This window comes from Echinops telfairi, unplaced genomic scaffold (assembly GCF_000313985.2).
Source record: "Echinops telfairi isolate 266 unplaced genomic scaffold, ASM31398v2 ScPeMD7_3;HRSCAF=10, whole genome shotgun sequence".
Taxonomy (NCBI): Eukaryota; Metazoa; Chordata; class Mammalia; order Afrosoricida; family Tenrecidae; genus Echinops; species Echinops telfairi.
This window is the reverse complement of record NW_022103899.1, coordinates 16,215,430-16,227,993: the sequence shown is the minus strand read 5'-3', so window position 1 is coordinate 16,227,993 and position 12,564 is coordinate 16,215,430. Positions and strand designations below refer to the sequence as shown.

The 12,564-nt window shown below is 39.4% G+C and overlaps 1 protein-coding gene across 2 annotated transcripts in view; it reads right to left on the bottom strand.

Annotated features, from left to right (window-relative positions):
• Positions 1 to 294: 294 nt before the first annotated feature.
• The window catches only part of NAB1 (NGFI-A binding protein 1), a 45,686-nt gene continuing 33,416 nt past the window's right edge, over positions 295 to 12,564 (bottom strand). Inside the window, exons 5-7 of one of the 2 annotated variants that reach the window (XM_004701496.2) lie at positions 11,048 to 11,210; positions 6,329 to 6,445; positions 295 to 2,737 (exon numbers count right to left, since the gene is read on the bottom strand). In XM_004701496.2, coding sequence (XP_004701553.1) covers positions 2,649 to 2,737; positions 6,329 to 6,445; positions 11,048 to 11,210 — 369 coding nt within the window. In that variant the 3' untranslated portion in view covers positions 295 to 2,648. The remainder of the gene's footprint in view (positions 2,738 to 6,328; positions 6,446 to 11,047; positions 11,211 to 12,564) is intronic. The other variant, XM_004701497.2, reaches the window with a different exon arrangement.

Here is a 12,564-nt window from a genome sequence, read left to right as displayed (position 1 = left end):
TGGTGGGAGATTTAAAAATGCATCCTTACAAACTTTCTTAAGTTTAGTAAGGACTGTTTCACAATAGAAAACAATCTCTCTCTAACACCCCAAACTAGGTCAACTGAGTACCTATTTGCCATATGGCTTTTTAGAAATGAAGGTAACTGGCAATAATACCTAGTCACAATTTAAGACATACACTCCTGAGATCTGAACACCCACACCCCACTGGAACAGCCAGAGAGGTCAGGCAGAGTAGGCTGATATTCCAAGAGTGGGAAGTGCTAGGCAGAAAGTGCTATGAACGTTAAGTGTGTGAGGCACAGAGAATCTTTATTGCCACAGGAAGCAAGTGTACTCATTCCCACCTCACCAACAGCTTCAATTGTCACAGAAACACGGACTGCACATAATAAACTATGTAACACAGATGTGGGGAGAAGTGGTCCCTTGGACTATATTGGCTGTAATACTGAGGTAACCAATTGACCTTGTTCAGTGAGAACATGTCTAACACAATGGAAAACCAACTAGTTATAACATCCGATTCATATATACAATTCAAATAAAAATATATATTATTTGCTTTAATGTATAGCAAGTTTAATACATTAGTGTTTACAAAATAAAAACTGTATTCTACTGAAATTATTCTTGTGCTTCCCCCTTATCACTAACTTTGAAAGACCAGAAAAATAGGATACTTAAGGAAACTTATTTATGGACTTATCGATGCAATTTATGGGGCCACAAAAGACTGATAAACAAAAAGTTGGAGGACGAATGCATCTTTAAAAAGTGTTGCTTATTAAAATCTACAAACTTGAACTTTATGACACATTAAAAAAAACCCACAAAATTTCTCAAAATAGATTAGAATACAGGAAACGTTTCATGAAACTACTTAGATACTAACCAGTGCTATGGCTAATATTAAAAAACTGAACATTCTATTTAACTCGTACTCATACTACTTCTACACACAGTGAACTGTACAACCACAATAGTCAACCTCAAACTAGCAACAAAGTTGCAACGTCTATAAAAAATCTCTTGAGTGGCAAACACTATGGTACAATGAAAACATTTAGAAGGGGAAAAGCCTTTAAACAGTATCAAAGTTGTCTACTGGTGTTTCTATTGTAAAGCTATTCTAAAAATCAAAATGAAAAAGCAATTACATGACAGTGATTAGAGACTACAGTGCAGACATTTCATCTAACATTCAGCTGCCAATGGCAAGTAACATTATGAGCTGATATATGCTACATCGCTCTGTCCTAGAGCTGAACTGAAGAGAAAGGCAACGAGACACGAGACACACGTTCAAATCAACACGCGCCTGTCAGCAGTACCCAGGATGAGAAGCCTCTGTAGCCAAGTAGGCAGTGCCGCCAAATCTCTTCTCAAACCAACCGAAGTCCGATTTCCATGTTGACTATTATGGATCTCAATGTGAAACTCTCATTTATATGTAAGCAAGTACATCATTAACACAGAGTGGGAATTAAAAACAAATCCTTTCAAGTTAAAATGAAATTTTAAGAAAAACTGCATTCATAAATCTGAAAAGTAACAAAAATGAATGGTAAAATAAATAATGACTACAGGTGTCAACGAAACATCCATCAAACATGGCAGCCGATGTGGATGCAGTGATTGGTCACACTTGCTAATGGTTTGGGTGGGAAGACATTTCCCAGTGAGGGTCATCACGTCTCTGCCTCCTGGGAGAATTCCACAAAAATCGATACTTAACTCCAGTACAGCCTTTGTTTAGTCACCATCCTTATCACACTTAGGGCTAACCTACTTAAGTCTTTGTCTACTTAACACATTCTGAAATTCAGTATTTGAGCAAAGGTTTTTGACACTTCAGTCCACCCGTTTCACTTTCTCTGTTCACTTAACGTTTTTTTATTCTTGCTATGTCGTAAGTGGCTACACGATCATGCAATCTGGGCCAACCAAGTAAGCAGTCCTCTCCACTACACGGCTCATCTTCTTAGCTCTCTTCCAGTTTACTGTGTAAATACGTATCGACTAAACCAATAAAAAATGACACTATCGGAATAAAGGTGACACAAGCTTCTGTTAAACAGAATTGGTTTTATCAGATATTAAATCCCTAAAATTTTCCCTTGGTTAAATTGAGTCATTTGCCTTCGATTTTTCCAAAGCTATTGCAACCTTGCCAATAACCACATCACTTAAACTTTCTGCTTTCTGATTGCAAAGATTCTACACTGTGACTTATAATAATAGTATTTACGCTAAATACACTTAAAACAGACGACATAAGTTCAAGTAAAATAAACTGCATCCACATATATTGGACCAAACAGGTCTCAACATCGAGATTTCACTTTTATAAATTACACAGATACATTGCACATTCTTAAATAATGAGTGCTTACAATATTAATTTGTAAGCCTTACACAGGACAACTGACAGGGAATGTGAATGGATCGATATTTCTGTTATAGACTGCAAGACTCGATTTTCTCTTGTGGCTGCTGTTCCGTCTTCCTGGCTTCCACAGACTACTGGACCAGTCCTTCTGCTTTGGCTATGAGATCTGTTTGAGCTGAATGAGGCAACATTGGTTATTAAGGCTTGTTTCTATGATGGAACATTATCCTTAAATCTGATGCCATTTCCACAGCTATCTTGAATCTTCAGGCTCTGCTTTGATGACTTTCTTCTCTACGGTAAACGCTGAGTGAGGGTAGTCTTTTAAAATCCCAAGGCTCTCTGAATAAAAAGGGAAACAAAGTTTGTTGACATTTTAAATAAATGGACCAAAGAAAACAAACACGTCCGTACAACAAAAACCAAACTCCACAGCAAATAATGCCGAATTTTCATGATTCTGTAAGAGTATGTTAAATGCTTTTCATAGAGCTGTGTTTAAAACACTTGGAATCTGGGTTAAAAGTGTCAAGGTCTGCCAAATTAATAGGTATAGTAGGGGCTTCAAAGAGTTCTTGGAAGAATGGAATGAAAAGTTAATGGGAATTTCCCACGAACTTTTTGAAGATCCCTCATACACATCTCTGGGCAAGTTACATGCTTCCCTAAGACTCCGTGGCTTCAATTATAAGATAGGAATATAGCTATCGACATAGGGTGACAGGAGAGGCAAATGAAATTATGAGAACATAGTTTTTATCTAAAGCCTGGTCCAGCACCATAAATAAAATACCTAAGAGTGGTTGGTTAAAACACGACTGTCGATGATTAAACGAGACAGTAAAACAGCTTTGTTCTCCAAATATGGAACTATTTTTGAAAAGCATAAATATTAAAGTGTGAGAAATAGGGCATCTGAAAACTCAAATTCGGTATGGAATCATTCCAGGGAGTCACGTGTAATTTCACCTTCACACATGAAAATGGAATCTCTATGTCAAATACTGGCGCTGGGAACTGGGGAACACACGGGAACACACAGGAACACACACACACACACACACACACCTTGAAAAGAGTCTAGAAAGTAAAGCAGTAGCTTATTAAAAAGTAAAGGCGAAAAAAGCCCAAATCCACCGCTGATGAGCAGTTTCCTACTCACAGCGGCCCTCAGCTGTAGGACTGCAGAACTGCCCAGTAGGGTTCTCAGACTGTCATCTCTACAGAAGCAGACTGCCACACATTTCTCCCAAAGCAGCTGGTAGGTTTGAACTGCCAACCGTTCTGTTAGCAGTGGAACACGTACACTGGACCACGAGGGCTCCTTATTTAAATTATGCAGCTCAATTTATGAACCTGCCATTTGTTAACAGAAAGGGATTTAAGTTCCACATAAAAAGAGCAATAAAAATACCAGCTAACATTAAATTCCTACCAGGCAGGTATCTATCACATATAGACAACCTTATGTAGTCCTCATAAACTCCTGCCCTGTGAGATTAGGTATTGTTATTTATACTTTAGGAAGGAAGCAAACGAGGGTCAGGGGAGTTAAGTAACTCAGTAAGGGTCTCTTAGTTAAGTATTACTGTTCAGTTGTGGACAGAAGTTTGTGCTCTATTCCAAACCTAAAACACACTCACTGCCATCACATTGATTCTGACTCAGCCGGACTCTCTAGGGCAGGGCAAAATTGCTCCTGTGGGTTTCCAAGACAGAAAATCTTCACAGGAGTAGAAAGCCTCATCTTTCTCCCATGTAGCAGCTGGCAGGTTTGAACCACTGACCTTGTGGTGAACAGCCCAGCATGTAAACCACTATGCCACCAGGGCTCCTTTGTGTCATAGACAACTTGTATGAACTTCTATTTAATTAAAAAGAAAAAGAAAAGCTTCTCAGGAATTCTTTCGCTCTGTTTTACATAAATCCTAGTTCAACCATAGTCCTACGTAACAGAGATATGAAGCATGTCCCTATGGTGGAACACAAAAAGTCAATTAACGGTGTCATTTGTTTTATAGACAAAATTTCCAAAAGGATATAAATTGGCAGGGAGAGGGGCACATATATGTGTGTTTGTTTAAATCACTTTAAAGAAGTAGATCACATTTTCATGCCATGGAAAACACAAGACCAGGATGTAATCCTTAGAACAGTTTTAATTTCTCAACATCTAACATTCATGACTAGTAACGCCACACTAAAAGCCACAGCATCAATATGTACACATCACCTAACTTCCACAATGCACTCTATGAATTGGGTGCTATGTGATTTGGGTGTTGTGCAAAACCATATTGCAGACAGGTAGTCCCTACGCATCTGTAGTAGTTAAGTCTCTGTAAAGCCCGTTATGTTAAAATCTTATGGGAGTCCATGGGACAAAGTTCACAAGCTGTATGCACTGGACACAGGCGACTAGGTGCCCGGTACAAGGCTCAATGGGCACAGAGCGGTCAGTCCCAAGATTTGTGCACCGGGTGGGGGAGGGGCAGAAAGGATACTGTGGGGACCAGTGTGCGGGTGCTGGGAGCAAGACTGGCAGTGTTGGCTCTGGCTGCTGCCACCCCGTTGGTGCCATTGATTTCTGATCAAATGCAGCTGCCACCCAGCCTGTGAGCTTCTGAGGACTGAGGCCCAACTGTCACCAGGAGCACCCAAGGAGCGAAAGTTTGCAGGGCTGTTGGTGGGAGAATGAAGCCAGGAGGCAGTGCTGTGGGATGGGGGTGTGCCCTGGAGTCCTGCTGCTTCTTCCCTCTGGGGGTGTGGGGACTTTAAAACCATTAGGGGAAATAACAAAAGACATTTCCCTTAAAAACAACAACAACCAAAAACAGAAAAAATGACAAAACCTTATGGGACCACAGATGTATGTGCTGTCACATGTTGCCCAAACAGACATATTTATTTAGGGCTGTGGTCTTTTCAGCACCTGCTGCTAGAAGTATGAACTGAGACTCATAACCTCTCAATAACATTTTAAATAAACACATATTTCACTCTATCTATCTAGATACAAAAGGTTTAAATGTAATGATTGTAAAGGTTCTTTACCCCACGGATCTAGCAAATCGAGTCATTTATATCATGTAGCATAAGTTTCCTCATCTACAAAATTACTTTAATTAAAGGTCCTAATGTTAACTCAATACCCAGAGATCGAATTCTTTCAAATGGCTCTGATTTATAATTAATTTTGTAAAACCCACTTCACTTGGTAAAAATGTTTAACTATAATAAGAAACTGCATTTATACACACACACACACACACACACACACACACAGAGTTTAATGTACTTCTGAAGAACAAGCACCATCCCCTAAATGCATCGACACGGCAAGTTTAGACTTTAGTGTATAAGGGTTACATGGCATGAGAATAAGCATGTTGAATGGCCAGAAAGATCCACAATGTCATTCAAATAATCAGGTTGGTCATCCACTCATAAATTCTCTATTAAAATCACCATAAATATAATAGGTAATCAAATAAACTCATGAGTGTGTCTTGTCATTCTTTGAAAACAGGTAGTCCTCAGGGTACCAATGAGATGTCTGTTCCTTTGTCTTTAAGAATGTGTAGTAAGTTGAAGCAGGTGCATAAGGCTCTTAATTAGCCTTAGCGCAAGAAATGGCTGGGAGGCTTTTCAATGATCTGAAAGCTGCATGTGCGAGTGAAGGTGATTATGATGAAGAATTTGTTCTGAATAGGGGTTGGTGCAATCATTTCAAAGTGAGGGCAACTTTACACAACGTTAAAGGCCAAGTAAGGCAGGTGTTTGTAATCTAGGACTGCCCATACGGATTCTCTCAAAAAGAACACTTGTTATACAAAGGCACCATTCCCAGGGAGAGAAAAACGCACAAGTAGCATTGCTCATCATGATCTTTCTTACAGCTACTTTATTCAAGTGTCTCTAGCACATGCTCACCTGAAGAGTGGGACTTTGCCTCACTGGAGTAAAGCCTCGCAAGCTCCCCATCGACCACAAAATGGTGAGGCTGTCTGTTCTGTATAGCAGGCATTCGGAGATTCAAGGGTCTTTCTCCTAATGAAAAGAAACAAATATAAATAATATTTAAGATACACTATTTTTAATACATAAAAAAACGCCAAAACAAACAGGTTAAGTTTCCACAAAGCAAACTTAAGGAAGGATGGCATGGAGAATGTTAAGAAAGATAGGTAATAATTTAGGAGGAAGATGGCAAGTCATACTAGCCTGTTTTTAATTCTGCCAAAAGACACCCAGCCTGAACAAAGCACAGAGCTGCCCAACTTTGGCATAGACTGTATCTCCTCTGAAAGGCACTTTCTTCCTCCCTCAACCGTGATAGCAAAGTATGTCATCACACCAATCTTAAACTGAGATGGCTTCATGCCAAACATAGATTTAAAAACAAATAAATCATAGTAAATACATGAAAAACAGTAGTTATGTTTAAAAAAATTTTATATACCAATACATATTCTCTGCCATCCACCACGATTAAACTGTTGCCCTGATTATCCCGGAGTCACAGATGAAACAAACTCTTCCATAAACACCATTGCTCATTAACTCTAAGTCTGAGGCCGCCTGGAGGAAAGTTTCTCTAATATTTAAAAATAGAAAAATTTTCTTCTCCAGTAGTCTGATCTGTTGCTATGTAAAATACATACTACAATTAGCATTATTTTACATACCATATATACTGGAGTATAAGCCAACCTGAATATCTGCCAAGGCACCTAATTTTACCACAAAAACTGTATTAAAAATGTGCAGAAAAACTCAGCTTATATTCAAGTATATATGGTACTTAGTACATATTATATTTAGCTAAGTAGCACTGGTGGCATAGTGGTTCTGTGTTGGGCTGCTAGCCACAGGTCAGCAGTTCAAACTCGCCAGCTCCTCCATGGGAGAAAGACTTAGCTTTCTACGCCCGTAACAGGTACAGTCTCAGAGACCCACAGAGGCACTTGTTCTACTCTATCCTATAGGGTCGCTATGGATCAGAAGTCGATGGCAGTGAGTTTGATTTTTATCTGTAATTAGGGTTCCAGTTGCTACACACACAGATTTATTCCACAGAAATCATCTTTAATTGTGTCCCCTTCATCGGTGGTGGTGGGGGTGTGTCTGCAGACAAGATCTCTTAGTAATACACCTGTCATAGTTTTGCTAAGGTATCTTAAAAAAAAGGGGGATACCTGTATGCTGTGTAAAAAAGGATTCTGAAGTCACAGATGAAATAAAATTTTTAACAAAACTCAATTGGACATCTTTCCAAATCACTGAGAAGTTTTATCACGAGTCTATGGGCAAGCTGCCCCACGGGACAGAAGTCTTTCGATGGAACAAGCGTAAGGAAGATTGGGAAGACGTCAAAGATGAGCTAAGGGAGGGGAGACCGTCAAACTGGCTGAAGTCTAGAAACTGGTGGAAGAAGACTTCACAGCCACCACTGACTGACAGCTACGAAAGCTGGGACCACAGGGTTAGGCGCTTTCAGTTTTACCGAACCGTCTCGGCCACAGCAAGCAGTCTGGCTGTGTCGGTGGCAAAACTACTGCACAAACCCGGCTAGCTCAGAGTTGATCTTTCCACTTTTTTTTTAAGCTCATTTTATCGGAGGCTCTTGTAACATTCCATACATTAATTGTATCAATTATATTTATACATATGCTGCCATCATTATTTTCTCAATATTTACTTTCTATTTGAGCCCTTGATATCAGCTTTTTACCCTTCCTCTTCCCCTCCTCACCCCTTGATAAATTATTATTATTTTCCTATCTTACACCAACTGCTGTCTCCCTTCCCCACGTTCTCTTCCCACCTTCCCCTTTTTCTAATCAGGATGGAAGCTAAGGTGGTCTTATGACATGAATCGGTAACTGGGGACAGATTTACCACTGGATTTACCACTACAATCCACAGAGCAAGTTCTAATCCACAGAAGTGCTTTCCAGAGGATCTGCTAGGACAGTTCAAGGCAGAGAGATCAGCTCAGAAAGTTATGGCAACAGTTTTTGGGATTCCCAAGGGTAATCTTGAATGCCCTCCAGGACAGCATGCTTGGCAAAGTGGAGGGCACCAAAGAGAGGAAGGCCTCAACGAGACGGGCTGACACACTGGCTGCAGCAGTGGGCTCGGCTCAAGCACGGGAACAACTGCGAGGCTGGCACAGGACGGGGCAGTGCTTCACTCTGTTGCACATAGGTCATTGTGGGTCGGAACCGACCCAATGGTACCTAACAGTATCAATCTGGATAGCGTTTGCGTTTCTCAAAGACCCAGGATAATCTCAGGAGCTTATTATAAACACGTAAGAAAAGTAAAAACTGCACTGATGAGAAAACAGGCAGGGAAGCTCCTCTTTGTGTATTTTTTTCCATCCCAACAATGCACTTGATCATCCATCAAGGCTAACAAGGGCTATCCTGCCGTTTTGTTGGGAAGCTGTATCCCACCCACTTTATAGCCTTCATCTTGGCCTTCCAGTTTACATTCCCAAAACTTAAAAATAATATTTAAAAGGACAATTTGAGTTCTATGAGGCTACCTTAACTGTCATTTAAATTAAGTGCTAAAAATCAAGGGGTGAAGACTTATTTGGGGAAGGGACAGAAAGATGGAAACACCTTCAGAAGTATACCATATATACTCGAGTATAAGCCGACCCAACTATCAGCCGAGGCACCTAATTTTACCACAAATACTGCATAAAAAATGTACTGGAAAAACTCAGCTTATACATGAGTATATACGGTGAAGGACATGCTGAGAAAAAGCTTCACATGGAGATTTTTATTTAATAAGGTTTCTATGACACGGTAGCACTACTTTTTAACTAACCTTCTGTGTTAGGGTTCCCTCGAGAGATAAAACCAAATTGATGATAATTTAATATATTCATTTATAAAGATAATTAGATATATAACACAAGAAATGAACTGTTAAATTATATACAGATAAATATATAATACAAGAAATGAACAGTTAAATTATAAAGCAGTACAAATGGCTCAGTGCAACTCACTCCCGTGAGAGGGAGTTGTGAGACACTAGCAGTCCTTCAAGTCTAGTCTGCTGCCAGATCTTCCTCGATATATAGAGAGAGCTGGGCTATCTCAGCACAGCAGCCAATCACAAGGCAGGTCACCAACTGTCAGCCAGGTCACCAACTGCCAGTCCCCAGCTCCAGAGATGTCTTAAAGGGACCTCAACTTACAGCAACAGTTCACAGGCTAGCCATCCCACAGGTAGGGTAGCCTGTAAATTGAGGCACAGAACAAGCAAGGCAGCTGCACACTGGCCCGATGATCAAAGAGTGAGAGACATGAAAGGCGAGGTTCACCGAGCCATTTATCTCTCTGCCCTTCAGTTAATCCCACTTGTGTTTATCGGCCAGGCTCGCACAATAAACTATCTCACCTTCATACAAGGGAGGGGGTCTCAAATAGTTCATTGAAGAATTGAATTAAAAGATAATGGAATGTTTTCATTAATTTTTTGAAGCCCTCTTTTATATCTCCCTGTATAAGCTCCAATAAGCATCAAGAGAACAAGGAATTTGTGTTGCCCACAGCTGTATCTTCAGTACCTGCCACACAGAACATACAAAGCGTCTCCAGGCTATGAACAAAATCAGCTCTTGTGTCTTAAGTGGAATCTGTAGATGAGTCAGAACATGTACATACAGTTCTTATTTAGACAGCCATTTTTATAAGAAAAGGTTCAGAGCCTTTTCAATGAAATCAAAACTGCATGGGCAGCAAGTGAAAGCGATTGTGAAGAAGAAAGTGCTGCACGGAGAGGGTTGGTTCGATCATTTCAAAGTGAGGGCAAGTGGGAGTTGAAGTCAGATGGTCATCAGCAACACAGGAACTACCTGTACTTCAAAACACTAGCAGCTGGATGGGAAAATGACAGCAGCTTGGACTTTTCTTCATGTGATAGGAAAAAATGAAATCATTTTTAAATGGCTAAAAATATACTCAGCTTTCTATGAATCACATAAGTTTTCTAAATTTGACAGCTTTAAGAGAGTAATTTCCAGTGTCTACCACACAAATTATTTTTATAGGAATGGCAGGTCAATGTGATCATGAATAAAAGACAGCAAAATCTCTGAGTTTCTCCATACCGACAGTGGCACTTCAAATCTCTATCCCCTGCCATAATACTTTAGACATATTTATTGTCTTTAAAGCCAAATGTTGCAAACTTCACAAACAAGTTTGTTTTTGGAAGTATAACAAAACATGAAGTTTTGGTGTTTTTTAAAACAATCAATCTCTCTCATGGAATCTGTTTTTCTGGGTGGGAAATGATCCTATAGTATTTACATCTCCAAATCTCACTTTCCAGTTCATTTTTTAATTCTATTTTCCCATGAAAACTTTGAAGCCCTCTCATATATGTTATAAACACATTTGCTAACTACTGATTGGGAATAAGGTAATTTATTTACAACTGGAAAACTTAAGGATGGATTCTTCATACAACGGGGCAATTTAATAACTGATTTTGATAGAGCATCTATAATATAATCTCTATAAAATATGAATTGAGAATCAGCAATCTTGTTGCTTTTGTTATTTCTCTTTGAAATGCACCTCGTGACAGCCTCTAAAGGTTCAGGCCATTGTAGAGCTGTACCTTGTCCATCAGAGTTATCCGACGTCACGCCATTAGGGCTGTGTTCTTCTGAGCTCTGCCTGTAAAGCCCTGCTGACAGCCTTCTTTCAGCATGCTGCAGTCTCTCATAGCCAACCTGGGTGCAGAGAAGCTCCATCTGCCTTGCCATCACCTTTTCGGGCTGCTAGAAAGTGAAGCACAAATAAAATCTGTAACTAAAACATTTTAGATTCTTTAATGGTTTAAAGATGCCAATTTCAGATTCCAGCAAATATATTTAGTATTCATTAAAATTAATTCACACTTCATGTGGTATACACCTTCCATAAATATGCATACAAGTCTGTATCATGTTTAAACTTAAAATGCTATATTCTATACCAATGGAAAAACAATTTTCTTCTCAAGCCTTATAAAAGTGATTTGATTTCAGCTCAAAAGCAAAATAACCTTATCTTTGTTTTCCAAGGTGCCGAGACCTTTCAAATATTTATTTAAAAAAGCCCCAAAACCTAAAAGCAATCGCAACATCTGCTATAAACTGCTTCTAACACATGGGTGAAATCTTGGCACTTTTATTTTAGGATCTGGCACTCCAGAAGCTCCGATAGGATGGCAGTATGTTTGGGGGAGAAAAGGTGTAAAACGGCTGGCTGTCTAGAAGAACACGACAACACACTAAAATTAAACTATGCAAATTACTCAGAAAAACATCCGTGCCAAAGATCTTAACCTTCACCACAAAATCAAACTACAGCATTTCCCATCCAATCATACAATGACATGTTTTGAAACACACAGTTAGTTTGCTGGCACATAAATCTATCTTTGCATGTGTTTTACATGCCTATTCTATGTACTGCTCTGGATTACTTCTGTGGGCTACAAAGCAGTGCATTTGTGAGATTTTGCCAAGAAGGTAACAGAGAAAATGCACAGAGATGAGTCACTACCATGCAATATAAGCTGTAGTGTGAAAACACTGTCACACAAAACTAGTCCTACAGCCTCGATTTACAACATAAAAACCAGAGGTGAAGTACATCAATTTATCACGTAGGATAACGGCTTATACTACTTTTCTGAATAACAAAACCAGAAAAAGGACAATCTTAACTTCATTTACTTGAACTAGTGATTTAACTGATAAAATGTCAAAATATCTCTAAGGAGGAAAAGATCTTCTAAAATGAGAAAACTGTGTGGCAGTACTAAATCTGACCCTAGGGAAGTCACAAGAAGCTCCACAGGAATAAACTTAAATTGCTTTCTAAAAGGTCATGTTTGCAGAAGAGTTCTCAGGGTACAAAAATAAATACTGTTTTAGGTAAAGAATCTGCAGCTTTAAATTAATTATTTTTTCATAGATAAGCCCCCCCCCCCAAAAAAAAAACAACAACAGAAGCTCCACTGGGTAGAGTACATATTCTCCCCACTAGGCAAGCATCTAGAAACTCATTCTGAGTTAGTGCACCCAGTGGTGTTGCCTGGGAAGGTTCTCTCTGGTCGCAGTGAATTTTTTTGTAAAAGCAGTTTCG